The following is a 25,407-nucleotide window of genomic DNA, read 5'->3' on the forward strand; positions in this document are numbered from 1 at the left end:
AATTACATAAATAGGTGCACAATTTGGGTTTAATTTCCATTAGGAATGCGATATTTAAAATAAAAAAGAAAGCCGTCATAGGTGGAAGGTTCAAAACTTTACGGTAAGGAATGTCACGATAATGCTACCATCCTACTAGTATCCTAGAAAGAAAACCGAGTGGCGCCGCAAGATATACGTAATGGGTCCCATTTTATTTTATATGACAGCTCTTGATTGGACTATTTTACTCTGCTTTTTTCGCTACAATTATTTTTCTGAAACATTTCACTCAATTATACATATTTTAAATAATATTTTATTAATATAAAATTATATTCACTATTTTCATCCACAGCACTAACTTTATATATTAAATATTAGTTGATCCAACCACTTTCTTCACTACACCTATTTTATATATTTAAGTATTAGTGGGTCCTATCACTTTATTCACTTCTCTTATTTTTATTTCGCTAAATGTTTACATTTTTCTTATCCGCCATGTCATGCCTCGGGTATATAACTCCATATTACGGAGGGAGTATTAATTAAATTTCTTTTTAAAACTTTTTAAATTTCTTCACATTTTAAATTAACATATATAAATATGGTCAAAAATATTTACACACGATTAATTTGAAGAATGAATGAGCATGAAATGATTAATTTTCATTACTGTTAGTTGTTTCTTGTTACTGTAATGATCATTATCTAAAAAATATGATAATTCAATTTATAATTGCCTGCAAAACTGACGTTGAGTCATTTTAAGGTGCTGATTTACTAACATTAGTCTTGCATTGCTCTCAGAATCGTTGCATTTATTATTTATATACTTGTATACCTGCATCTTAATCCACTAGGTCATCACTTGCATTCTATGTATGTTGTCTTGTTTTCTAGATTACTGAATGAGCGGCCTTGGGGTGTGAATGATTTTACTTGTTTATTTACAGGTTAAGTTGAAGCAATTGTCAAACTAAAAAATTCTAATTGTGATCAACAGACCGTATTCTTCTGTTTTATTCGACAACGGAATCGATCCTGGAACTGTGTTAATGGTTGTATTAAATTTTTGCAGTCTTCAACTTGTGTATCTTTCTCTGAATTTGAAATGCAGGCCTTCAAATTATGTTGGTAAAAGCATATATAAAACTCATGTTTTTTCTTTGATATCATTTTTAGGGTGCATTATGGTCTTGGTTTGTAAGTATCAGTAGTCCTAATCGATCCCGTAGCTTATTAATTGCTAGATTATATTTACTTTAGGTTCCAAAACAAGTTACATCAATTGAACTAGCAATCTGTTCCCAACTTAAAGAATGATCGGTTCTGCTAGCCAATAAGCTAGGTGGTTTGTGCTCCTAACTCTTTAGTCTTTAGTTTACTGGTTTTAACAGATGGGTAGTCCTTTGTCCATTTTTCTGGCAATATATACAATAAGTGGATAATACATTTGATTCTGATGTAAAAGTTACTTCTCTGCAACGGTTTGAGGCCAACTATGAAATTCTGTCTGTATGTGGCATTGCGGAGTGGAGAATTAGTTTCTCTAAGCGTGAGTCATGCACACAGACAAACAAAACAAAATAAGATACTATAGATTTTAAGTCGGCAACTGGTAAACCATGTGTTTTCTTGGACCACAGCCCTGCCCTGCCCAGCCCTTTCCGATATTGTTTTTCTGTCAACTATATTGTCCTGCAATTGAGGCTTGGATTGTGGACTTGTGGTCTGTCGAGTGGAATATATTGAGATATGCTTAGTCGTCAAATGGAATAGAATCAGATACAAGTCAAAACATGATCAAGCTTGTGTTGTTTCAATCAAGGGAAAACATGATCTCCATTCTGACCTTTGAACCGAATAGGAGATTATTTTGTTTGCTGTTTCAAGTGCTTATATTTCTCTACATTTTGTGTAGGTGACGATGAGTCCGGAGTCATTGTCAGGGTGATATAAGAGTTGCATTTGGTGGATTGGCCAACTGGCTTTCTTCTCTGGTAACAACTAAATTCACGTCAAGTTTCGGTTTAGCATGGAAATAAATCGATTTATACTATTTTGTGAGCATCTGTTTATAACTTCTGTTCTGACTTCCAATTTATTCACATATTAAAACCATGGTTAGATCTCATTAGTTTAGGAATTAATGCTCTTTATTCCGCCTTCTCGTCTGTTTCAGGGATCTTTTTATACAATTTTTGTGTTCATCTTATTTGCTTTTTACTCCTTCAACTTTCTTCACATTTTCTTTAAATAATCAATCAGTCCTACGCTAATTCTTCGAACTTCAGTGTCAGGACTGCCAAGGTACTCCATGGATGAATTATATATGAAAAAAGGTACTTAATGGATGTCGGAGCGTGACAACTCAATGGATGAATTATATATGAAAAAAGGTACTCAATGGATGTCGGAGCGTGACAGCTCCTAACCGGAGTGGGATAGAGAAAAAAATACATTTAACTTGTAGCTTTGTTGTATGGAATGGGAACATCATTTTTTTTAAGGTAAATCATTTTTCCGCATCTTTGGATACCAAGTCATTCCCGTTTTCATAATCCTCAGTTTCGTTCATGATTTTCATTCTCACAAGATACAGAAGCCCCAGACTTCTAGCTTTATAGTATAGATATTTTATTTATATATTCATTGACTTCTACGCTTTATAGTATAGATATTTTATTTATATATTTATTTGTAAAATTATGTGTAATTTTACATAATTTACTATTCTTTCAGTGAAATTTTCGTCACAATTTATTATGGACATTGTAGCATTTGAAATACATGCAACGTCTTCACATTTATTTTAAGATGAGATAGTGTTGCGCCATTCATGAAGCACGAGATATATGCCCACACAGTTTGTAACACGGAGTCCTATATTACATGGGCTATTGATTATGTGTGCTTATATCTGGGGTATTTTTATATTATATCGGAATAAAATATTGGAGAAAATAAAATAATTCTATTATTTTATAAAATGACGTTATTTTAACAGGGGCAATTAATCTTGTAAGATTTTGTTGATAAGAAATACTTGGGAATATGCAAATAAATAAAAAGTTTATGGGAATATGCAAATAAATAAAATTTTGTTGATAACAAATACTTGGGAATAGGCAAATAAATAAAAAGTTTATGAGAATATGCAAATAAATAAAAAGTTTATAGGTGCTTGAGTTATATATGTGCTGTTTTATAACCCGTGTTAAACGGAACCAGAACTTTAATATTTGTAATATAGATGTTTTCCTTGGATACCTTTTTTTTTCTTCCACAAAAAACGATTGTATTAAACCAAGATGGAAAGTTACAAATCTGGATGGACAGAGTTTTTTCGTTCAAGAAGGTATATCATCTAACCGAAAGTATGTACATACTCCGGATGCTTAGATAACATAACCTTTCAAGTCAGAAGAGATAACCCACAAAAAAGGGTCTCGTTAAAACCCTTCAAGAATACAACCCTGTGGGAAAAAACTCAAGGGGAAAAAGAGTGCCCCACAAAAATTACATCGATTATAAGAACGGGTTAATTATCAAGTTAGTCACTGAAGTGGGCTTAATGTATCAAATTGGTCACTGAACTCAAAACGGTATCAAGATGGTCACTGAAGTGGCCATAAATATCAAACAGGTACCTTGAAATATAAGTTCAAGTAGTAAAAATATTATTTATAAAGTTCTACACATTATTTTTGAATGTTATCAAAATGAAATAAAAGGTTATGAATTCTAATATTTATGATAATATATTTAGATTTTATTAAGTTTATTTATTATTTATTTTTAATTAAAACAAAGAAAATAACTATATAATAAAATATAGTTTAAAAATAATGTGAAACTTTATAAATAATATTTTTACTGCTTGAACTCATATTTGAAGGTACTTGTTTGATATTTATGGTGACTTTAGTGACCATCTTGATACCGTTTTGAGTTCAGTGACCAATTTGATACATTAAGCCCACTTCAGTGACCAACTTGATAATTAACCCATTATAGAACAGACTAAAAAGAGATGTCTTCTTTAATCCGGAGTATGTATCATTATTTCCTCCACTCTCCTGCCCTGAAAAAATACAATACAAAAGAACATAATAAGTACATACCAACAATAAAATAATAAAACTAATTAATAAGACAGATGAAAAGGTTTAAAAAACCCATAATTAAATAAAAAATATAAGAATATAATATAATTTTTTATTTAATAAAAGAGTAAATCAGAACTAATATTAAACAAATTAAAGAAATCTACGATAAGAGATCTCTTTGGTTGGATACATAATAGAAATCCCATATGTATCATATTGAAGTATTGATGGAATTGAACACTTGTGAATCGAATATATCGAATATATAGATGCATAGATTTTTTTATACATCTTGGAATATTCAAAACGTTGGCCTTGATTGTTTTTCTTTTTCCTGTGTTTCAGAGTGATTTTAGCTTTTATAGTTTTGAGTTGCTCGATTATATAGTGTCATTTGAATTGCATGCCAGCTTGTCACACTAGTGTAGAGTGAGCTTGGGGTGCACCGCTCATGAAGTAGCAACATATAAGCTTAGAATATTATTATATTTCGATATTGAGATGCAATCTCCTTGTCTCGTATTCCTATTATATTTTTTAAAAAAATGACTGAGGATATTTATAATCATATATTAGGATAAAATATCGGAGGAATTTAAAATATCACACACCTTTTGATGTCACGTCGGCAACTTTACAATTAGATGTATCAACAAAGACTCGACAAATAATTAATTTAATTTTGTATGATATTATTTGTCAGTAGTGTCATAAGATTTCGACCGCCTACTTTGTTGAAAAGAAAAAAAAGTTACGAAATACCTTTGACTTAGCCCCTCCGTCCCCTTAGATTATATACATTGAAGTGCGTGTAGAGTAGTGAAAGAAAACGTGATAAATTAAATGGCACAGATGAAGTATATCTCTAGAAAAATCATAACTCATGCTTGTCATGCATACATAATATTATATAAAAATTTGTTGTGACTTGTGTTGTTACGGGATGGCTTTGGGATGTGGTTGGGAGTGAAGCTTTTTTACACCGAATGGGATATGTTTGTAAGAGAATAATGTAAAGTATACTTTTATATAAGTAAAATTTTATATTTTAAGAGCATTACATCTTTTCAAATATTCGGTAAGACCTTCATAAATTAATAATGTCAAATCAATTTGTTGAGATTATTAATTAATCACGACCAAGCAGAAGCTATCGTTATTATTTTGGTTTTGAAAAATTTATAGTTCAAATCTTAATATAATACATGTTATTAGCTTTTACTGTAATATTTTAGATCTTGATTTGTTCGAGTTGGCTTGACGTTGCCGATCTTAAAGTCGAACCAGGTTACTCTCCGTCTCGTCAGATAATTTACGTTTATTATTTGAATGTATTTTGAGACTTTTGTAAAATATAATTATATAAATCTAGTGTAGGTGACGGGGAGTCGTTGTCAGGATCGGCAAACTGGCCTTATCGTCTGGCAACACCTAACTTTCACATCAACCCTCTGTTTGTCAGAAAAATTAAATTCGGGCGGAAATAGAATGAAATATGTATTTTTCATTAGCATCATTCATAATCTATATTCGTATGTCTTTTAATTTATTCAAACATTTGAAAGGAACATAAATCTCATAAATTTTTCTATTTTTTTTCTTATATTTTTTCACATTTTGTCGTCCACTTATATCAGATTTCATTCCATCCAACCGAACGGAATAGCTCAAATCCAATGAGAAGCGAGCAGGCGGAGTCATTAAAGCTGTGTCCATTCACGTTCAGCTGGTGGTCAGGAGTTCTTTATCAGCTTCACATTATATGTACTTCACCAGAAAGACAAGTCACTTTGTGGCTTGTAAATTTTCCAAAATCATAACTGACTTCGTCCCAAAGCAATAAAGTCAATGTTCTTTTTTTTTTCTTCCCGGAAAGCCCATGTTCTTTGTTGAGTTGCAATCAATTGATGTGTTCAGAATTAAAGTGGTAATTGAGTCGACACTGATGGTGACCGTAAGAGAGAAAATGTATTTTTATTATTAACTTGTTACTCGTTCCATTCTATTTTAATTTTCATTTTTTGACTTGACACAATTATCAAGATGTGCAATTATTAAGTTATACTATCATCGATGTAAGTTTTATTTTTTCAATTTTGTCCATCAACCATGAATAAATTTCAATGAGAGTTTCAAAGGTAAGGATATTGAAGTAAAAAGAATATTCCACTTGTATTGAGAACATAAGCAATTGTCTTGAAAATATAAATCTGACACTTAATTTGGAATTCAAACCCAGTCAAAATACGACACTTAAAAAGAAATGGAAGGAGTATCATATTGAACTTCTATGTCAAATAACCGGCTCATCCAATCCTCCGATCCAACAATATAACAGAATTTTATACTCTTTGATACTCTTAAAAGCTCACTTAATTTGAGATATTATTAGGAATAGAGATTGGATCATGAGCGTTCATTTTTTGATATTATTTTGTCTTTATAATTTATGAAAATATTAGGGATGATGGGAAGTCAGAATTCTAAATTGCTATGAGAATGAACTTTGATATTACATTTTTAAGGATAAGACCCTAAATACCACACTACTAGTAGAGAAGATGAAAACAAGTATCATTTTGCAATTTAAAATCCTAGAGAATGTCGTGTTTATTTTTTTTTTAGTTTTTAAAATCGGATTGTCTAGCATTTTGAAACTCTAAATACTATTTAATATAACATTCATACTAAAATTATATATCATTGTTATATTCAATAGGGATTTTTAGACTTAAATACAACAAAATGCCTGGTTCTTTGGTGATCTCTAGTTTGATCGGGGAAATCACAGAAAAAATGTAGTGTTTTCTTTAAAAATCAAAATATTTGATTATTTAATATTAATATATGATATTTAGGATCATTTTTTCTAACTCTCATATTTGGACACTACATCAGAAAATTATAACATAGGGACCTTTCTCTCGTACAAAGTGATCCATGTTTTAAGTATCACCTGTGTTAAATCTCACGAGAGGAGCTTATCAAACTGATCTTGTATCTGCATAATCCAGTGATAAGACGACTGTGAAATTACATGTATAGGTGCACAATTTGGGTTTAATTTCTGGTAGGAATGCGATATTTAAAATAAAAAAGAAAGCCGTCATAGATGGAAGGTCCAAACCTTTACTCCCTCCGTCCCAATCATTTGTATACAAATGGTTGGGATACGGAGACCAAGAAAAATGGTAAGAAATGAGTAAAGTTAGATGAAAAGTAGGTGAAGTGGTGAGACCCATTTATTTTTAATAATAGATTTGGGATAGTGGAGGAAAGTAGTGGGTGTAATAGTGTTTTTATTATTATAAAATGAAGATAGTGGAAGAAAGTAGTGGGTGTAATACTCCCTCCGTCCCAATTCTTTTGGCTTGTTTGACTTTTTATGGTCAAATTGACCAAACTTTGACTGAAATTTATATATATTAAATCATTGAAAAAGATTATAAAAAATATATTACCAAAATCTACATTTGTTCTACTTTAAGATGTATGTTTCGGATTTTGAAAATCATATAAGAATAATTAGTTATTATCAGTCAAAATTTGGTCAGTTTGACCATAAAAAGTCAAACAAGCCAAAAGAATTGGGACGGAGGGAGTAATATTTTATATTATAAAAATTTACTATTTTAGGTATGTATACAATTGATGGGACGTCCCAAAAAGGAAACTGTATACAATTCACTGGGACGGAGGGAGTACAGTAAAGGAATGTCACGATAATGCTACCCGTCCTAGAAAGAAAACCGAGTGGCGCCGCAAGATATACGTAATGGGTCCCATTTTATATGACAGCTCTTGATTGGACTATTTTACTGCTTCACCCCTGTGTGAATCAATATTAAGGACCGTTTGCCCAAACTTGAAATAATTACTACTTAAAATAAAGAAGTGGAGTAGAGGATAGAAGTAAATAAGTTAATAAAATATTTGGAAAAGAAACAGAAGCTGTGAGAGACAAACTCTTCACAGCTTCTTAAAAGTGCTTATACTTCTTTACACACAAACGAGTCAAGAAAAGCAGAAATCAGAAGCAGAAGCTGCTTTGGGTTCCCAAACAGGCCCTAAAGCCGTCTCCAACCGTGGAACTAGTTTTTGACCTAAATCTTGATCCAAATTTATACCGAACCATCTCCTCATTCCAATAGTTTGGCCTAAATTTTGGTCTAAATTCATACATCAATATTTTATTCTTCTAACAATTTTTATATTATTATTCTAATCTTTTTAACAATAATATAAGATTTCATATTAATATTAAACTCAATAAATTCATTAGATTAGTAAAGCACTAAATTTAAACAAAGAAAATAAAGGAAAACTTAACATTTTATTGAATTAACTAAAATAAAATTTACAAATATTCAATACTACTCCGGATTATTATATTGTTCCCACAAATACTAAATTAACGCATCTCAATAGTCCAAGAAATTATTGAAATCGAGCATTTTAATGTGTTGTTAATTTGAATTATATTAAGATTATTTAATTTTATTATATTTTATAATTAATATATATGATTATTTAAGTAAAATATATTAAATATAATTTATAAATATTTAATAATTATATTAACATAAAATCATTTAATTAACTAAATATACAAAAAATAAAAAGTTATTATTATATTATTAAAAAGATTTAGGCCGGTGAATAGTGCCGGTCTAAATTTAGACCGGTACTGTTGACCGGCCTAAATTTGGACCAAGATTTAGGCCAATGTTGGGTGGATTTAGACCGAAACCGACCCAAATTTGGACCTTTAGACCATTGTTGGATTTGCCCTAAGTCTCCTGTTCTTTCTGTCTCATTCGTATCTGTACGATTTTTTTATTAATGTTTCACTCAATTATATATATTTCAAATAAAATTTTATTAATATAAAATTACATTCACTACTTTCTTCCACTAAACTAGCCTTATATATTAAATATTAGTTGATTCCACCACTTTCAGCACGCTACACCCACTTTATATATTTAAATATTAGTTGGTCACATCACTTTATCAACTTTTCTTATTTTTACTTGGATAAAAGTTTATCCTCCGTGACATACCTCGTGCATATAGCTCTATGTTACGGAGGGAGTATTAATTAATTTTTTTACAACTTATATGTAATAATCTAATATGAATTTTTCACAATTTTTATTAACATATATAAATATGGTAAAAAATATTTAAACACGATTAATCCTAGAAATTATAATTGATTAGAAGTTTAATAAATTTTTAATTCATGTTTACCATAATAATTAAAAAATATTCACAATGTCACGTCATGGAACATTATTTAAAATATTTTAATAAACATTTCAATATTATCTATATTTTTAAAAAAAGGAAGAATCAAATTAAATAATGAAAAACCATACGAAAGTTGAACAAGTATAAAATAAATCATATAACTGATTAATATAAATTTTGTGGAAACATAGTCAAGCGATTGGTTGAAATTGATATATTTATATGTATAAGCTTCATCATAAATAATTTAAGTTAAGAATCATGATTATCTCATATAAATTTTTATTATTGAATTAACTCGCGAAAATGGGCAGAATTAATTTCATAGACATTGCATTGAATGACACTAAAAAACACAAAATCAAATGTTATGGAATCCTCTATCATAATTTTATTGTTACAAGATCAACAACATATTTGTGTTTTAATCACTTTTGACCTTGTACAAACCTTGTGACATTCAACTACATAGTGTCATTTGAATCACATGTTAATCTTTCCACAATATTTAACACTGAGCTAGCGGTACACCATTGGTGAAAGAGCACCGTGTTACACCCACATTTCGTAACATGTTGTTCTGTATAATTTTATTTTATGGACTATTATTGTACAATTTTGTTCGTTTGTATTTTGTTTTACTTTTCAATAAAACTTGCCACAATCCAAGATGTCATGCTGATATATAGGAGGATGCTAAAATTATATGAATACTGGGTTGGGTGAGCAAACGGTCGGTTCGATCGAAAACCGAATCAAACCGAAATAGCCGAAAACTGAACTTTCATGTTTTGGTAATCGAATCGATCGTCTTTCAAATCGAACCGAACCGAAACGAAAATATTCGGTTTTTTCGATTCGGTTAAAACCGAACTTTATATTTAAAAAAATACTTCATCGAAAATAAAAAAAATACAACTAAAGTGGTTAATACAGAGAGTTTATTCTTTATCAAACTTACACTGAACAAAAACAGCAAGCAGAATTCTCATGAATGCATATCAAAGTCGGAATGTAATCAAAGAAAAATGCAAATTGATGAATGGTTGAGAATTTGAAATATTAGTCCAAAGTTTTATGGTAAGTTCTGACTTTCTCTTTGTTGAATTTCTTTCTCTCCCTTGTTATATAAATCATCATCAGTGAGCTCCTCTCATTTCAACTCATCTGAAGTTTACCAAGTACTTCTCAAAGTTACATTCCATAGCAGAAGCCAGAATACCAATATGGTTGCTTTTACATTTACAAATCTAGTAACCCTCTTTAGTCTTAACTCTTAACTGATACATTGTTGGCAGTTGCAGAATCCAACCGAAACTTCCCAAACAACAATCAGAAGTCGAGACAAATCATCGTTGGAGGGGATCAAAATGGGCGATTCGGATTTAACTACACTCAGGGTCCTATTAATAAAAAAATTTTTAAGTTACAAACTTTTTTTTGGAATTTTTTTTATTCTCCCAACATGTTAATCCTTAGTTATCGAAAGTATCTATGTTGAAAATAATTGAAAAAACATCATAAATTTAAAAATAATGTACAGATAAATTGTGCATTCAACACATTTCTAAATTAGGTTCAACATTGGGTGTAGAACATTGATTATCATTGTGTTGAATATATCTATAATGATGCTTAAACTATATCTTTGGGGTCTGGGTAGGATCTAGAAAGATAAATATTGGTTATATAATACGTTTTACTTAGTTCTTGCATTGAAAAATTAGTTTATGTACTTTTCCAACACAATTTTAATCGATGTTCATCAAAATATCTTTAAAAAATGTTGAACTCAAGTTATATATGTGTTGAACAAAAAAAGTTTGTAGTTTGTAAGTATGTACCAGAACCCTCCCCTATATAATATATATATATATATATATATATATATATATATAAAATATATTTCGGTTAAACCGAATTAATGATTTTCGGAAGCCGGACCGAACCGAACTTTTAGTTCGGTTAAAACCGAAAACCGACCTAACCGGAGTTTTAAAAAATTCCAAACCAAACCGGACCGAATTTCGACGGTTCGGTTCGGTTATTCCACTTCGTTTCGGTTCGGTTTGCTAGGCCTTAATACTGGGTGAAACATATGCTAGGAATAAGAGGGGATACGTTTACCCGAATCATCGGAATTATTGTCTATGACCTATTAATAAGCATTTTAATTTATTAAAAAAATTATGCAAATATAGTTATTTTTTAAATAAGGAATCAAATTAAAATTTAAATCTAAATTTTAATTTGATATATGAATTGAACATCTGGGTTAAGTCTAACTATACTACTATTGTACCTGTGGTTAAACTTAAAATGTGATCACTACAGGAAGAGTATTGATTTTATATTTTGACGCCGACTTATTTGAACTCCTGACTTATATTGGAAAACAACTAAACAAGTTTAATAAATTTAGATCTGTCAAAAAAAAAGTTTAATAAATTTAGAAATAAAGTTTGACAAATCAAATAATTCCAGGGTTGTTTTTCATAAATACCAAAATATCATAATTTTTCTAAAAACACCGTTCAAAACAGTTATAACATTAAATATAATCACGTTGGAACACAGTTGCAACTACCTGTCTACGGTCTACCTATACAACAATTTTGACCCTATTTTTTCGAAAAAAATTCAAAAATATGAATATTTTACAAATTTCCCAAAATTTAAACATTCTCCGTAATTTTATTTTAAACTGATCTTGTTATTTTAAACAGCAGAAATCAAGGAGGGAGTGAATGAGTGTCGGTCGTTTCTTGGCTTCTGTGTCTATACCCATAAATAATGTATGTATATAAACACAAATACACAATCTATGTCTCTCTCTCATTGGTTCATTCCTTAATAAAAAAAAAAGCCATTTTCATCAAAAGCCAAGTGAGCTGCTAGCTTTGGAGGCATACAAGCTTTCCCATTTCTCCTTTCAGGTAGTTTTTCTTTTGATCTTCTTGTTTTCTGTATTGCCCTTTATTGATTTTCTTGAAATTTTGCTGCCCATGTTGGTAAAAATGTTGATTTTGATGAAATGTAGTGGATATGAACACAATGGCATTGGAGTTACTGTGTTAATTTGGAGTTGCATTATTGTTTGTAGGGTAAAATGGGAAAGTTTTGATCTTTGGATTTTGTAAGTGCATTTGAAAGTGATAACAGTAATATGAAGCTGTCATGTGAATTGAGGTCCTATTGTTTGTATCCATGGTGAGGTTTTGAAAAAAATGACAATTCTTGAAGAATTTAAGAAGATATTGATTGTGAGTATTTTGTTTATTCATTGAGGATGTTTTACTAATAGTATATGCTGGAGTTGCATCATGGTTTTCGCGGTAAAATGGGGAAGATTTTGATCTTTAGATTTTGGAAGTACATTTAAAAATGATACTATTTTTGTGAAGTTGTCATATGAATTTAATTTGAAGGTCCTATTCATTGTTCCAATATGGAAAATGATGATGAGTGATAACTCTTCTAGTTTTTTTTTTTAAATTACCACTTTGAGTAGTTTTTTAATATACTAGTGATGTTACAAGCTGGTTTTTCCTTAGTTGCTGGATATGGACATGGATTTCGGCTATAATTTGTAATTTATCGAGTTCATTAATTATTAGGCCATCAGGGTATTGCACATTTTGGTTATTGCTCAGCTATGAATCAGCGAAACTCCCAAATATGTTAGATTTAGAACTTGTGTGATATGTTTAAGATGTATTCGCTATCATTAGGTAATTACAGTCAATAGTTCTTCTTTGGGGAAAATTTGAGGCAGATCGTATTTCTAAAGAGTTATAGTATCAGGACTAAAAATATCCACTTGTTATTAGTTAGTTTGTGGCATCTTGAATGTTTCGGTATTCATGCCATGACTTGGTCTATTACTGATCTTCAAATCTGGATGTTGGTAGCATTTTAATACTCTTATATATCTTGGTTTATGCGTTTTTTGTTAGTGTCATTTCCTTAACAATTCTCATATTACATTTACTCTTTAGTTACGAGAGGAGAATGGTGAATGCAAAATTATGCCAGTTGTTGCACACGTTAGTTTCCGCGCTGATATTGCTTAAAGTTGATGGCCTCTTTGTTAATATTACTTATCTACAGAGTGCTGTAGCAAAAGGAGCAGGTGAAATGAAGAAAAATGTATCAAGTTTGTAATTTGTTTCAATTTTTTTATTTTTGATGATATATAAGTTTGGTTGATTGCAATTTTTTTGACATGATTATGTAATTATATTTACAGTATGCCTGGATGGTAGCCCACCAGCTTACCATATGGACAAGGGTTTCGGAACTGGAATTAACAATTGGCTGGTCCACATAGAGGTTTGGAAATCCTATTATGACAATTTAATCTTAATTTGATTATTATGACGAAGAATACTACATCTTTACACTGTTCTTTTGATGAAAAGATAATATCATTATAATTTGCTGAATGAACTTTGACAAAGAACAGATTGATTCAAGAAAAAAAATAAATCATGTTGTGGGATTTCAATAGAAATCAAATACTTATGGATAATATCTAAGAAAATATATGTGTGGAGTTATCAGGGAGGAGGATGGTGCAACAATGTGACAACTTGCCTTGCTCGTAAGAACACCCGCTTGGGTTCTTCCAAGGCAATGCCTAAACTGCTTGCATTTTCAGGAATTCTTAACAATAGAGCTAGTTTTAATCCAGGTTCATACATCTATCGTTTAAATGGGTTGATTTCATTTGAGGTGCCCATTCTTTTTAATAAACTATTCCTTCTGTGTCTAGACTTCTACAACTGGAACAGAATTAAGGTTAGGTATTGTGATGGAGCATCATTTACCGGAGATTTGGACGCCGTTAATCTTGTAAGTTTTACAATTTTTGTTATTAATTACGTATTTTGGAGAGTACGATGCACAAAAATATTATAAACATGTTGTAAATGCTAGGTAAATAACTTGAACTGAGGGTACTTATAATCTTTTATTTAGGCTACTAATCTTCACTTCAGAGGGCATAGGATTTTTCTTGCTGTTATTGAGGAATTATTAGCGAAAGGGATGAAGAATGCTAAAAATGTATGCACCAGCTAACATGTAATTCCTTCATTCCCCTTTCCTTTTAGTCTTTTAATTGTTCTCTTTAACTCTTTAATCCTTTAATGGTATAGGCAATACTTTCTGGCTGTTCAGCTGGTGGATTGACTTCTATATTGCTTTGTGATACATTCCGAGCTCTTGTACCCATGAGTGCTAAAGTAAAATGCCTAGCTGATGCAGGTTACTTCATTAATGCGTAAGAATTTGTCGCGGAACTTGTTTATATCCTTTACTATAGTTCTTGGAATGCAAAATATCTCACTTCTATCTTTGCCTCTTTCAACAATTTGTACTTTATACAGCAAGGATATCTCTGGAGCACCGCATATCGAAGCTTTTTATGATGATGTTGTCAGGACACATGTATGAATTTCTCTTTTTGCAACGTGATAATTTATTATAATATAATGAGGCTCTAATGCTTGTTGAGGTTGTTATCCACGGTCTATAGTAGGCAGGTACTCTGTGTTGTAATCCTGATTGTATATTTTCTTTGCTTCAGGGATCGGCAAGGCACTTGCCTACATCTTGCACTTCACAAGGCAGACCGGGTTTGGTAAGAGTGATCAATTTTAAATTTTCTGCCTCTTTGCTTGTTGCCAGTGCTTAGCAAAAATTAAAATTAAAATTGCAGTGCTTTTTCCCTCAATATACAGTGCAACAAATCAAAACACCACTATTTTTGGTCAACGCGGCCTATGATTCATGGCAGGTTAGATATCTTATGGTTATTATACAGATATTGTACTCAGCAATATTTATTGCTACACAGCACACACATGCATCAGCTCTTCTGTTTAAAATTTCTTTGGGAATTGACCTGCCTCCATTGTGTTAGTTAAACATTGTTCATCGAGTAATCCTTAGCTCTTACTTTCATTTCAAACATGCAGATAAAGAACATTTTGGTTCCTGGTGTTGCTGATCCTCATGGCACCTGGCTCAAATGCAAGCTTAATATTAATAATTGCTCCCCGGCCCAACTTAAATTGATGCAGGGTATATTACTATGAACTACTTGTACTCTTTATGTTACATACAGTTGGGTCCAAATTTTCCATATGAAATCACGATGTGCTTAAAATATACAGTATGATATTAGTCCTATTGTTACAGAATACAGGTTGCAGTTTTTGCATACTGTGCCTCCGGTAGGCAGCTCTACATCTAGAGGGATGTTTTTGAACTCTTGCTATTCCCACTGCCAAACAGAACTGCAGGAGACATGGCTTATGAATGGATCTCCAATGTTATTTAATAAGGTGATAATCTCTGCTTCGATTCTGTTTTCTATGTTCCGCAACATATCAAGTGAATTCTGTTTTGTCTATGAACCTGATATTGCAGACAATTGCAAAGGCAGTTGGGGACTGGTATTCTGATCGAAGTCCATTTCAAAAGATTGATTGTCCATACCCTTGTGACAAAAGTTGTCACAATTCGATTTTTGATCCAACCGAGCACCCTGATATATAGGTACATATTGCATTGAAGGTATAGTTCCTGGGTGATAATTTTTTTTAATAAATTCAAGTATAGTCTGGAAAATAAAGGCGGGAATAGGAAAGAAAGATATATGATTCATCAAAATTATAGAATAATCAACAAAATCACAAATTGTGATTTGGTGCTTGTTTTCTCTTCTGTAATCAGTTGTTTGATTCTGACAATCAGTTACTATTGTGTTCAACTTATATATTAATTTCTTTTTCGGTGCAAATGTGCAGTAATCATACTGTTATCTTATGATATATTCTATAAATTGTTGCTATTTTTACCTTACAGACATGTTCAATTTGTATTAATCCAGATCAAATGGAATGCATCCATTATCGGTGTTAGTAGTTTGGATGATCAAGTGCTTGTGATTTTAGAAACTCCGATTATTACCCCTTTGTTTCGTATGTTAATATTAGATGAACAAGGGATGTGAATTTTTCACCTGAACTTTTTTTTTTATTAGTATACACTGTTACATAGTTTGTCAATCCGCAGTACAAAGTTACAGACCTGGTGCTTTAACATGCAGTATCTGCACAACATTTAGACATCCCCGTAGTAAACAGGTATGTCTGCCGGGCATTGAAGAATGGCTTCTGGCTAATCTCATTTAGCAGAGACCAGCAATGCAGAGTAGGGGCTGCTGAAAATAAGCAGGTATCTCTGCTGGGCACCGAGGTATCAAACTTGTCTTGCGCTTAATCTCATCGGCCAGAGTGTATGCCGGGTTAAATAGATTTGTACCACGGAAAGTATAGTGATTGTTCCAGTGAGGCTCTTCTGGATTGTATTCACAAACCAGAGGGGTTTTGGTTCTGTAATCCACCCTTCGCATTTCAGCATCATTAACAAACCATTCTCCGACAGCCTCTCCAACTCCCTGCAGAGAACCAGCCTAAAAGAAACAAGATTATCGATGTATTCTTTTCACAAAATTGCCAGAAACATGAAGGACTTGTTATGCAGAGGAGCTTAGTCTGTGAACTTACAGGACGGTCGCGGAGCTTCGGCATTGTGCTGGTTCCAAACCAAGTTTCTTGCTTCTGTGTTTGACAGTGGCTAGCGCAAGCATTGATGAACATTCCGTTACTGGAGGAACTATTCAGTTGCGCCAGTGCCTGATAAAACTCACTCTGAAAACCTGAAGTTCAAAGCCAGCATATGAGCAACATAGCTTATCATCTCCATGTTCTTCGTCGTTCTCAGAACAACGTGATCTCTGTTGTTCAAGGAGGGATTTGTTATGTACTTACCTCGCCATAATTTCACCTGATCACAAGTGCAGTTCTCTATATCATGACCACACGAAGCGAATTCATCATGGACGGCAAGCTGATCCTTCTTCACTGGCATCAAGATGTTCTCTATCTGAACAATCATCGAAACAATTTCAAGAACTGAACTGAGAGCTTGTTCTAACTAAAGGAAGAGGATGTAGCGGAAAGTATCATATGAAAATGCTCACCTGCCAAGTATCATAGACTGAATTTACGACGAAAAGTGGTGTCTTAATGTCAGCAACAAAGTTCTGTGGGAGCATGCACTGCAATCATATTGCGACGAATATTATGAGAAATCAGGGGATACCAGATCATCATCATCAGGTATTTCACATTCTATGTTCTTACCAAACTCGCGTCCATCTTTGATGTACACGACTTGGGCAAATTCTTCTGTGATTCCTGCAATACAGAGACTCCAGCTTTAGTTGAGTGACGTTAACTGAGAAGTTAGTACCATAAAGATGAAGCGGTAGAAACAAAAGAGTACGTACATGTGTCTGGACTATCTGTGCAAAGCGTTCTCTATGCATGTGTCCGCCATAGATATCAGTCCTGTTACAAGTAGATGACACAAAGAGAGTCACCGATGTGCTCCAGAACAGGGAAAAAAGGAACTAGGAGCAAGATGAGGTCTGCAGCTTACCCGTCGATGAAAAAACCAGCATCTGCAGCACATTTAACCTTGGCTTTTTCAGGAAGGATGGATCGGAAATTGTCACACTGCAGGAGAGCCCCCAATCCGCCAGCAGAACAGCCGGTTAAGAGAGCCTGCACTCGAGGTAACAAGAAGTTGTTATCAATGTACCATCTACAAATTAACAGAAGAATGAGCAAGGCTACTCGAAGATACGTTTGATGCATGTTTCAGTCCTTTTTCGAGGAGGTCTTCCATTACAGCTTTGAAAACTCTTGCTCCGCGAAAGTAAACAGTAGTGTTATTCCCCTATACATCAAAGAAACTGAAATCTGTCACGACGTTTCATCTTCAGAAGAAACAGAACTGAATGGATGGAAGATAGAACTGGATCTACGTCATGATAACGTACAACATAAGGCTTCTCGCGGTCTCCTACATATGAACTTCCATCGCAGTATCTGACATAGACTCTGGTCCAGTTGTAAAAATCTAGAACACGAAGAAATAGAACATGCATTAGTTATAAAATCAATTGAATGCCAACTGTTACAATAACAATATGATCCTGGTAAGGCCTTCTCCAAACATCATGAGGTTTTGGGAGAATTGGTCACTTAACATGGTATTAGAGCTTAAAAGACAAAAGTATTGCCCCGAAGATAGGCGCCCGTGATCCACTCTCGACTCAAAAATGGGCTTTTGAGTGAGGAGGAATGTTAGAATAACAATATGATCATGGTAAGTCCTCCTCCCAACACCTTGAGGTTTTAGAAGAATTGGTCACTTAACAGAAAACTAGATTTGTTCCACAGGGAATATGAGACCTACATGGATTTTCGCTTTCCTGGTCACTCAACATGGCAATGAGGCTACTCTTCTCTACTGCCCATCTCTTGGTGGAACCAACATCCTTGGTTGTCCGGAAAACACACTCCGCCTCTGTAGCACACCATCCTCCGCCCTGAAAACAGAAAACGCGTACAATGTAGTTACAGTAGGTGACTTGGAAGAGTACTGGTTTGCAGATAGCGAAGGCAGAAAGTTGAAAGATTGTATCTTCTGCTCTAGATTAGCCTCCGCACTAACAGCTACTTATATCTTACTCAGTTAACCTACTTCTAGTGATACCAACACAATTCGACCTTCAAAATAGTACCTATACCGTGAGGGGGAAAGATTACAGGGAAGATTAGACGTAAAATTAGTAAGACGGATTGCAGACCTCTAGGTAAATCAGCCAGTTGTTGGCAGCATCTCCAACTCCTTTATGCAAAGCATATGCTGGAGGAGTACCATCTAGACAGACTGCAAAATTTTACATTTTGAATCATTGTTATGGTCTTGAACAGAAACGAAACCTTAGAGCCGAAACCAAAACAGGAACTCAGCGAAAGATTAAAAGTACATTCTTCATACCAGAACAAATTCAGACTGAACATATTACCTGCTCCTTTTTTGACAGCATCCGTGACAATGGTGTTAACGACGTCTACACTCTCTGTTCTGAGCACAGAAAGTACACATACAAGAAGAAGCAGCCATGGGGCTAGCCTTGCGGTAGCCATTCTGGAAATTCACATATTCATTTGATCAGAAAGAAATCATTATGGACTCGAAAAATAAACAATACTTGCAGCTGGTTATGTTTGAAAATAAGCAAAAGCTCTCTCTCTTTTTTTTTTTACTAAAGAGATGCAAATCTACTCTGACTTTCTGTACACAATACAGGAGGCGTTTGATTTATGGTTAATGAGTCCGGTTAACAGGAATCGAAACCTCAAACTCATATGTTGATGTTTGGATTAGCAATTTGTGACATGGAATGGGAACCCCAATCCAACTTGGAGGGTAAATCATTCCTTATACTTCTCTTGGGATAACTATTCGCATTCCCAATTCTCGTTCTTACTCATGATCCAAACGCCTCATAATCTGTGTCACTGTGCATGCAGTGGTAGAATGACAATACTACAAATATAATTCGAGTCCACAACATTATCAGAAAATTCTCTCCAAATCGTCTTAACTACTCGAATCTCTGTCAGAACTCGCGAAAATTACTTGTGGATACTCAAACTTCTGTCGAAATTTACTGACATTCAGACATCAAATGTGCAGAACAATCTATTCTGGTTACATATGATTGTTTTAAAACATAATTATGAATATAACTCACAAATTTCTGCAAATTTTCTTAACTATTCAAATTTCTGTCAGACCTCGCAAAAATCAGCAACACCTATACAATCAAGCATGGATACTCAAACTGCATGGATGACCCTAGCTACATGCAGACAAGACCTTCGCCCAAGACCCCAAAATTTTCAAATTATTTGCATATAAATGTAAGAAATATGCAGAAATACATAGATTTGGGTCTCGAAAATTGACTAAGACCCCGTAAATCTCAGGAACTGTGCATGTACCGCAATGCACATACTTAGTAAAAATTTACCTGATGACTGAAATCATAAAAAGGTGAATTTGTGGATATAGCCCAGAAGAAAAGCCCCACTGGAAGGTGGTGGGGCGAAAGGGTTGTATTTTAAAATATGCCCCAGCAACAAGAAAAACAGAAAGGCCATGGAGGTATATAATGAGAAAGGTGACAATGGTGGCCGGAAAAGATGGAATTTTGTTGAAGCTCATGATATTTCGGAGTGCATTGGCTTTGTAATAAATATTGGATTATGTGGTAGAAATTATGGATATATTGTATACTCATTTGTAGGCCATGAATGTAGACATGACAACCACTAGATTTGTTCAGATTGTCATGTGCATGTTCCAAAATTAGTCTAATGATTTATACACAGGCACACAGCATATCATTCTGATTTTAATTATTTTGAATTTTTTCCGGCATGGTGCCTTAGTGTTATAATATTTTCTAACTTAGACTGTCTTTCTACATTATATCTCTACTGAAACCGTATCTCTACTCTTTTTTAGGGACGTTGTTATGAGAAACAGTATCTCTACTCTTTTTGAGTATCAGTATCACTTTTTGAGGGACGTCATTACAAGATTTACGGGACATCATTACAACTTTGGGTATCAATATCACTTTTTGAGGGACGTCATTACAAGATTCACAGGAAACAATATTTCTACACAATTTGAGCATCAGAGTCACATGAAGAAAATTTTCCAGCTTTCATGTGCCATATAAATGTTATTAGTTGTAATTTTATTCTCTTGCTGGCAAGTCAGAACCACTATACAGAATATGGGTAGCTTAAGATCTACCCGAGTGGTGGAGTCTACATTGTCATTTGTGTATAGTGTTGAAGTGCAATAACAAATAACAGTAATCGAACACTGTCAAGAATGGTGATTACCGTAATGAAAATTTCACATGGCCTTGAATAAATCTTGTACTGGTTATGGAAAACTACAAAATAATCCAGATTACAACAATGGCTTACCCTGTGTGAGGTAAAACCCGACCACTTGATGGTCACTCAGCCTATAAGTAGTTACATTGCTATAGGTCTAATGTCATAAAAGAGCATTGCCTAAAGTCTAAGCCCCTGCCGTTAATAGCTCCCCATTTTGTATACAAAACACATGACTCTTTTCTTTTGAGCAATTGATAACTCAAAATCTCGGAGTAGCCTTCAGCTCAACCAGTCAACAGTGCTTTCAGAGTCATTCCTTTCAAGAATGTCATTGTCTGGCCGAAGCAGTTGCAGATAATTTCTATTTCTGAGAATCACAATACTGAGGATATGCACATTGACAAGGTCCTTTCCTGACCTAAACAAAGGTGGAAAACAGACATATATTCAAATTTCAAAATCAAGCTGTGCTAAGAAATTACGTGGAGGCTCTATCGGAAGCACATGGCATTAAAGAAAACAAAATATGTACTTGACTATGTGCATACAGAATAGGATTTATATAATACCATAATATCAGTAATAGTCAGCATCAACAGGGGGAACAAGTGATATTGAAAGGTTTGCACTGCATGTATATGTGATTACGTTTTTTAGCATAGAAATTATAGTTGAAAACGCCAAAGGTTTGTGTTACCTTCCGGATAGTAAAGGATACTCGCCTTGAAGCCCTTCTGATCACAGATTCATTTACGAAATCAACCTGTAGGCACAATCAGGACAGTTAACACAATGATAACCAAGTAGCTTTCTAGCATGGAAACCAAATGATAACCAATGACGAGGTATGTGGCATAACAAACTCCATACACTATATTTCTGCACAAATCTCAACTATTACCCCCACATCTAGATGACTAGATATCTATTACCCCCACATCTAGATGACTAGATATGTGAGTAGTCTTTGCATATAATTTTTATTATTTAATTAGGGATCCCTTGATTGGTTCTGATAAAGATGTGAATTGCGCATGCGAGAACAAAAATATATACTCCCTCCTTCCCATTTTAATAGTCCACTTTGCAAAGAAAAAATTTCCCATATTATTTGTCCTACTTCTTTGTCCAATACAATTTTATACAAGTTTCAATGTTAACATTTATTAGCATGTACAATTTTCATGATTTACAATGCAAACTATGTTGACTTTTAACAAAATGAATGAAAATTTAGTAGTGTTTTTGTATAATTAATGCATAACAATGATAACAACATATCATATTTAATTTTTCTTAATATGTGTGATTTGAGCAAAGTGGACAATTAAAATGGGAAGGAGAAAGTAATGAATACCTTGTGATGAGGAATGTAATGGTGCCAAGCATATCGCGCCTCCCCAGATAACAAGAGGATTGATCGAGGGGGAAGATATATAGCTCTCTTTAAAAAACTTGAGCTACAATCAGAATTTTCTACCTCACTATCAAGTGATTTTAATCTCCAATCGCCATCTGTATACTTCCTGAATTCCATGATGCATGGCCCTGCTAGTGAAAGACTAAAAATTGATCCTTCAAAAGCTGAATGAGTGTCTATGTGTGGGGACAGACCAACGCCAGGTGGATATTCATTAACCTGCATAGAAACGATGCCAGATGCATCATACACTGAAAACACTTATCACCTAATTGCTGTGGAACTTGATAGAAAAGTGTAACAGCAGCTATCATGAACCAAGCATAGAAAATAACATCTTTAGAAAGTAACCAAACAGCAATAGATTAATAGGAAATATGAAATATCAGGACATACCGTCAGTTGATCCAAACCCATTTCTAATGAGTTGCTAAGCTCCTCAAATGAAGATATTTTATCAAGCAAAGTAGAAGCAAACGCTGGAAGTTCACCAAGATATTGATTTGTGTTAACATTTCTTGTCTACATCCAAAAAGAAAAGAATGAACCTGTGGTCTAGAAAAACTGCACTTCTGTGCGTGAAGGTTAACTTTTTTTCACATTTGTTCTCATTTTTTAATTTTATTTTTTTGTGTGTTACAAAACAAGTTTTCCTTCTGCCTTCCAACTTTGTCATCTAAGCATGGAATTCATTTCGAGCCACACCAACTAAAGAAGAAATGGACATATTCAGCTACAGTGATATAATGCCAAAATTGTGCTCATAAAATTGAAGTGTAAATAAAAGGTTGTTCTTTTTGTACCTCATAGCAAAACTCATAACCATAATGTTGGACTCTTCTTTTTGCAAGACTTTTCCAAGGTCTACTATCCACTGCTGCGAGAAGCTCCTGAAAAAGTCGGGAGTAAACTATAAATTGCATGAATCTTTGTAATAATAAAAAGTTGAAGAAGCCTTTTATAACAATTTCTTGCACAGTCACCATGATGATAACAGTTTTTAGTTCGTGTTGTTTTCTGAAGAGATATATAATAAAAGAAAAAAAGCAAAACACCATTTCAACCAAAGATGTACACTTGCCTTCTCTTCTTCAATTGTGATGAAATCATGGATTAAGCAGAGGCCAGGAATCTTCATATCTGAAGTCTCTAAACACACAGTAACTGAGTCATTAACCTGAACCTAAACACAAAAGAACAACAGTCAAAAGCCAAAGTACAAACAAAAACAACTTATTACAGATTATATTATGAATAGGTCGAGCACATATGCTTTCCGCCAACTAAATTGTCAGTAAACAATCCTTTCCAAAATAAAGTCATTACATTGTTCACGCATTTAATGAAGACTAACATAGCATGACAAAGAACATCACTTATGCACTCAATAATATGACCAATACAGCAACAAATGTCATTTGAAGCCAAGTGACATAATCTATAAAACAATAAAGTCACTCAAGTAGGTGATAGATATTCCGAGTATTACAAGTTTGCAAACAATGTTACCTACAATCCAGATTTAGAGAATATTAAAGTAGCTCATTTAGTGCCCAACTACACAAATGACCAATATTCCCAGTACTACAATTTCACAAACAATATCGCCGCTAATCCAAATTAAGCTATTTACACATACTCCAAACACAATGTACAAGCAATTCAAGCAATCAACCATCTCGACACTACCTTCTCAACAGGCGGTTGAAACACTGAGTACTTAATATGCAAAACACGCCCTCCCAGTTCCTGACAAGGCCGTCGATCCAACGCCTCCAACGCTGCTTTGGCAGCCGAATTCTCGACAAACGACACAATGACACGAGTCCCACTCTCATCAGCTGAATAAACACCACTCACTTCCCCATAACTACCAAAAACTGATCTTATGGTATCGAAATCGAGACCAACAGCAGGTCCACAATTGGCAACATAAAGATTGGGACTTGACTCATTTGTTGCCTTTGGCTTTGCAAATCTTGGCAACCCCATTACTCAATTCTACTCAAAACAGATAAAAATTTAAGCATTACAATTTATATATACATACAAGTATACATACAAATATATGCATCGAAAGCAAGAACATTAAGAGATTAATGAGTAAAAAAAGTGTACCTGAGATGAGATTGCAGTGATATAGTGAAGCTTTCTAGTTCAATTTGATGGAGCTTGTTAAGTTTTGTGGATTGATTCGTTCAGTGCAATATTATTCGATGAATAAACCCTAATTCCCCTTTTCAAACGCAATTTTGCAACATGTAATAATCAAAATATTACGGTTAAAAATAAAAATATATTTTGTCGAATTTATTATTGTCTAGTGTCTTGTGAAATTGCTTCGGTAAAACTATACTGAAAAATATTACCCTATTAAGATTGCTATTTTGTCAATAAATATTTAATAGGCTACTTTTTTTTTTATGAAAATGTAAGTACTTATTTTGAAAGATATATATTTATATTTAGTGATTAATTTCTGAGAATAACTAAATCGAACACATTAAATATGTAATAGAATTGGCATATTTCTGAATTACAGGGAATTTCAAAACTGTACAGAGAGAAAAGGCTAAATGTAGTATATAAAATAAATTTCTTAATTTGGTGATATGACATTTTCAATTTTAGAAATAAATATGATGAATTTATCACAAGTCTAACTTTAAGCCCAACATGCAATGGCATCTTAAGTCTAATAAAGGGACTAGGGTGGTTGCTGAAGCATGTTTTTCGGTTTCTTTTCTGAGGCACTCTGTTTATACCGAAGACGGATCTAGTAAGATGCATT

The 25,407-nt window shown here is 33.3% G+C and overlaps 3 protein-coding genes across 6 annotated transcripts; 1 reads left to right on the forward strand and 2 right to left on the reverse strand.

The window, feature by feature from the left end:
* The first annotated feature begins 12,096 nt into the window (after positions 1-12,096).
* LOC108226486 (pectin acetylesterase 8) lies at positions 12,097-16,155 on the forward strand. Of its 4 annotated transcripts, none has more exons than XM_017401488.2 (14): positions 12,191-12,283; positions 12,451-12,557; positions 13,346-13,503; positions 13,597-13,679; positions 13,911-14,040; positions 14,122-14,201; positions 14,328-14,414; positions 14,507-14,631; positions 14,738-14,798; positions 14,938-14,991; positions 15,070-15,147; positions 15,329-15,434; positions 15,552-15,697; positions 15,783-16,155. In XM_017401488.2, exons 2-14 carry the CDS (start codon positions 12,514-12,516, stop codon positions 15,909-15,911), a joined length of 1,281 nt encoding a protein of 426 aa, XP_017256977.1. In that variant the 5' UTR covers positions 12,191-12,283; positions 12,451-12,513; the 3' UTR covers positions 15,912-16,155. The 4 variants fall into 4 exon arrangements, with proteins under 4 accessions (XP_063946194.1, XP_017256977.1, XP_017257049.1 ...); XM_017401560.2 differs by having other exon boundaries at positions 12,193-12,283; positions 13,346-13,479; XM_064090124.1 differs by lacking the exon at positions 12,451-12,557 and having other exon boundaries at positions 12,097-12,283; positions 13,346-13,479.
* Positions 16,156-16,323: 168 nt separating this feature from the next.
* On the reverse strand, positions 16,324-20,504 carry LOC108226393 (pectin acetylesterase 8). Its single transcript, XM_017401376.2, has 13 exons — positions 20,311-20,504; positions 19,300-19,421; positions 19,078-19,160; positions 18,684-18,816; positions 18,265-18,344; positions 18,069-18,161; positions 17,862-17,986; positions 17,710-17,770; positions 17,564-17,617; positions 17,401-17,478; positions 17,189-17,303; positions 16,925-17,076; positions 16,324-16,830 (listed from the first exon to the last, which is right to left on the reverse strand). The coding sequence occupies exons 1-13, from the start codon at positions 20,502-20,504 to the stop codon at positions 16,546-16,548; spliced, it is 1,575 nt and encodes a 524-aa protein (XP_017256865.2). The 3' UTR covers positions 16,324-16,545.
* A 715-nt stretch (positions 20,505-21,219) lies between these two features.
* On the reverse strand, positions 21,220-24,870 carry LOC108212681 (alkylated DNA repair protein ALKBH8 homolog). The gene is made up of 8 exons (XM_017384405.2): positions 24,735-24,870; positions 24,306-24,617; positions 23,698-23,799; positions 23,420-23,506; positions 23,013-23,138; positions 22,554-22,835; positions 21,894-21,959; positions 21,220-21,614 (listed from the first exon to the last, which is right to left on the reverse strand). The coding sequence occupies exons 2-8, from the start codon at positions 24,606-24,608 to the stop codon at positions 21,558-21,560; spliced, it is 1,023 nt and encodes a 340-aa protein (XP_017239894.1). The 5' UTR covers positions 24,609-24,617; positions 24,735-24,870; the 3' UTR covers positions 21,220-21,557.
* Positions 24,871-25,407: the final 537 nt, after the last annotated feature.

This window comes from Daucus carota, chromosome 1 (assembly GCF_001625215.2).
Source record: "Daucus carota subsp. sativus chromosome 1, DH1 v3.0, whole genome shotgun sequence".
In the NCBI taxonomy this organism is placed as follows: Eukaryota; Viridiplantae; Streptophyta; class Magnoliopsida; order Apiales; family Apiaceae; genus Daucus; species Daucus carota.